Genomic DNA, 2,393 nt, shown 5'->3' on the forward strand with positions numbered 1-2,393 from the left:
TTGATTTCCTGCGACACCCGGGTCAGCCAGTACACCCCCGACCCCTTCCCCCTGGCCGACGGGAGTCCCTTCGTCACCCCGTTCTGGGCGGATGTCAACAACGTGATGGGAGGAGATGTCTTCTACCGCCAGACCACCGACCCGGCGCTGCTGGCACGCGTCACCGAGGACATCAACCGGTACTTCCCCGAGGTCCCCTACGCCGCCACGTGGGCTTTCGTGGCCACCTGGGACAACGTGGCCTACTACGGCTCGGAAAGCAACAAGGTGAGCTCCAGGGTCAGGACCTGAAGGGCCAGATCAGCTCGGAGGAGATGAAAATTAATTTGTCCCACCCTGATTCGGGGCAGAGACCAGCAGGTGACCACCAGCGAATGAGTTTTGGAGAGCAAAGGGAATTGTGGCCTTCAACTGGGGACTAGGGATTGGCCCAGGCCCAAACCAATGCTCCTGCTGCAGGTGACCCACTTGTTGGCCTTTGTGACCCACTTGTTGGCCTTTGTGACCCACTTGTTGGCCTTTGTGACCCATTTGTTGGCCTTTGTGACCCATTTGTTGGCCTTTGTGACCCACTTGTTGGCCTTTGTGACCCACTTGTTGGCCTTTGTGACCCACTTGTTGGCCTTTGTGACCCGTTTCTTGGGCTCATGACCCATTTGTTGTCCTCGCAATCTATCTGATGCCCTTCGTGACCTCTTCCTTGGCCTCTATGTCCCACTTCTGGCCTTCACGAGCCATTCGTGGATATTCGTGGCCCATCTGTTGGTCTTTGCCACCCGCTCGTTCATCTTCATGGCATTTGAGGTGAACGTGTCTCCTCTGGTCCCTCTGTCCTACCAACCAGCCCCTGATGGCTCCACAAACCCCAGGGAGCTCCTCAAACACCCCACACAGGTGTCACACCCAAATCTTTCCTCCCCAGTGAATTTCTGAGGGTTTTCTGCTCATCCCACCACTGATGGTGGCACCTCCCCCTTTCCTCTTTGCAGGGCAACACCTTCCAAGCCGCCCTGACCACCAACACCGAGACGTCCTTCATCATCCTCAACTATTGGGACATCCAGTGGACAACTGGGGTGGCGAGTGATGGAGATGCTGAAACAGGACTTGGAGGAACCCCGGCCCATGTACGTGGGGCTGAGGGAAATGAGGAGGGGACTGGGATGAAGGGACTTGAGGAACTGGGGGGGAGGTTGGCCAGGGCTTTTTTGGACCACATCAAGGTAGGACTTTGGCCCACAACATTTTTTTGGGTGGAAAAAACCACTAAAGGTAGGACTTGAGTCCATAATTTCTTTTGTAGTAGACAGTGTTGAAGATAGGTTGGCCCATAATGGTTTGGAGGGACACCACCAAGTTTGTCCAAGACTGGAAGGTGGCCTGTACCATTTTGGGGAGACAAGGCCAAGGGTAGGATGGTGGCCCACAACATTTTGGGGAGAAAACACCAGGTTTCACTCAGGGCAGGAGGTTGTCACATACCATTTCATGGGGATGATGATGATGATGATGAAGGTTGGCCCACAACATTTTGGGGGACACCACCAGGTTCACTGAAGGTTGGAGGGAGTCCCATAATGTTTTTGAGGGACACCACCAGGTTCAGTAAAGGTTAGGGGTTGTCCTATAACGTTCTTTTTGGGATACCACCACCAGCAGGAGGTTGTCCCACCACACTGGGTGGGGGTCAACCCTCCGAATCCTCCATTTTGGCCTCATTTCCAGGCTGGCTTCAACAGTGGAGATGAAACCAACTTCTACAACATCCCTGGCTCTCAGACCGAAGCCATCATCAACATCACCAAGACCTCCAACGTCAACGTCCCGGGGCGTTGGGTCTTCCAGGTGAATGACTTGGAGCTGATAGGCGCCCCCACTGAGGCACCCAAGGTGGCCAACAGCAACAACTGCTGGCTGTAAGTTGGGGTTTGGGGTGAAAACCTACAAAAAAAGAGAAAATTGAGAACGGGTTGGAGGAGTGATTCCTCCTCTTGAGTTCTTGGTTTCTTCTTGCAGATAAATCCATGTGGGGGGCAGAAGAAACATCCCCAGAGTCCCCATCGTCCCCTCACCCCCTGCGTAGGTCAAGGTCCCCCAGCTTCTCCCCAGGCAATAAAATCACAGCTGAGACGTGGTGGCTTCTGGGTCTTCTTCATTTCTCACATGGGTTTGGGCCAGTTGTTCAGGAATTCATCAGGTTTTGGGCCTCTTGGAGCATTAATTTGGGTTTTTTTTTCACTTTATGTGCATAAATTTCTGGGGTTTTGCAATGTGTCCATACACTTATGAATTTTTCCCCCACATCTTCAAGAATTTGTGGGGGTTTTGTACTCGATGGACACAAATTTCTGGTTTTTTGCACCTCTCTGCACAAATTTCTGGGTTTTTTTTTG

The 2,393-nt window shown here is 52.7% G+C and overlaps 1 protein-coding gene across 1 annotated transcript in view; it reads left to right on the plus strand.

The window, feature by feature from the left end:
• LOC103774775 (sushi, nidogen and EGF-like domain-containing protein 1) overlaps nt 1-1,920 on the plus strand; it is a 3,310-nt gene extending 1,390 nt beyond the window's left edge. The window contains exons 4-6 of the mRNA XM_008942201.1: nt 1-267; nt 990-1,127; nt 1,726-1,920. The exon at nt 1-267 is cut by the window's left edge and continues 1 nt beyond it. Coding sequence (XP_008940449.1) covers nt 1-267; nt 990-1,127; nt 1,726-1,920 — 600 coding nt within the window. The remainder of the gene's footprint in view (nt 268-989; nt 1,128-1,725) is intronic.
• Nucleotides 1,921-2,393: the final 473 nt, after the last annotated feature.

Source organism: Merops nubicus, unplaced genomic scaffold, assembly GCF_000691845.1.
Source record: "Merops nubicus isolate BGI_N331 unplaced genomic scaffold, ASM69184v1 scaffold11446, whole genome shotgun sequence".
Classification (NCBI taxonomy): Eukaryota; Metazoa; Chordata; class Aves; order Coraciiformes; family Meropidae; genus Merops; species Merops nubicus.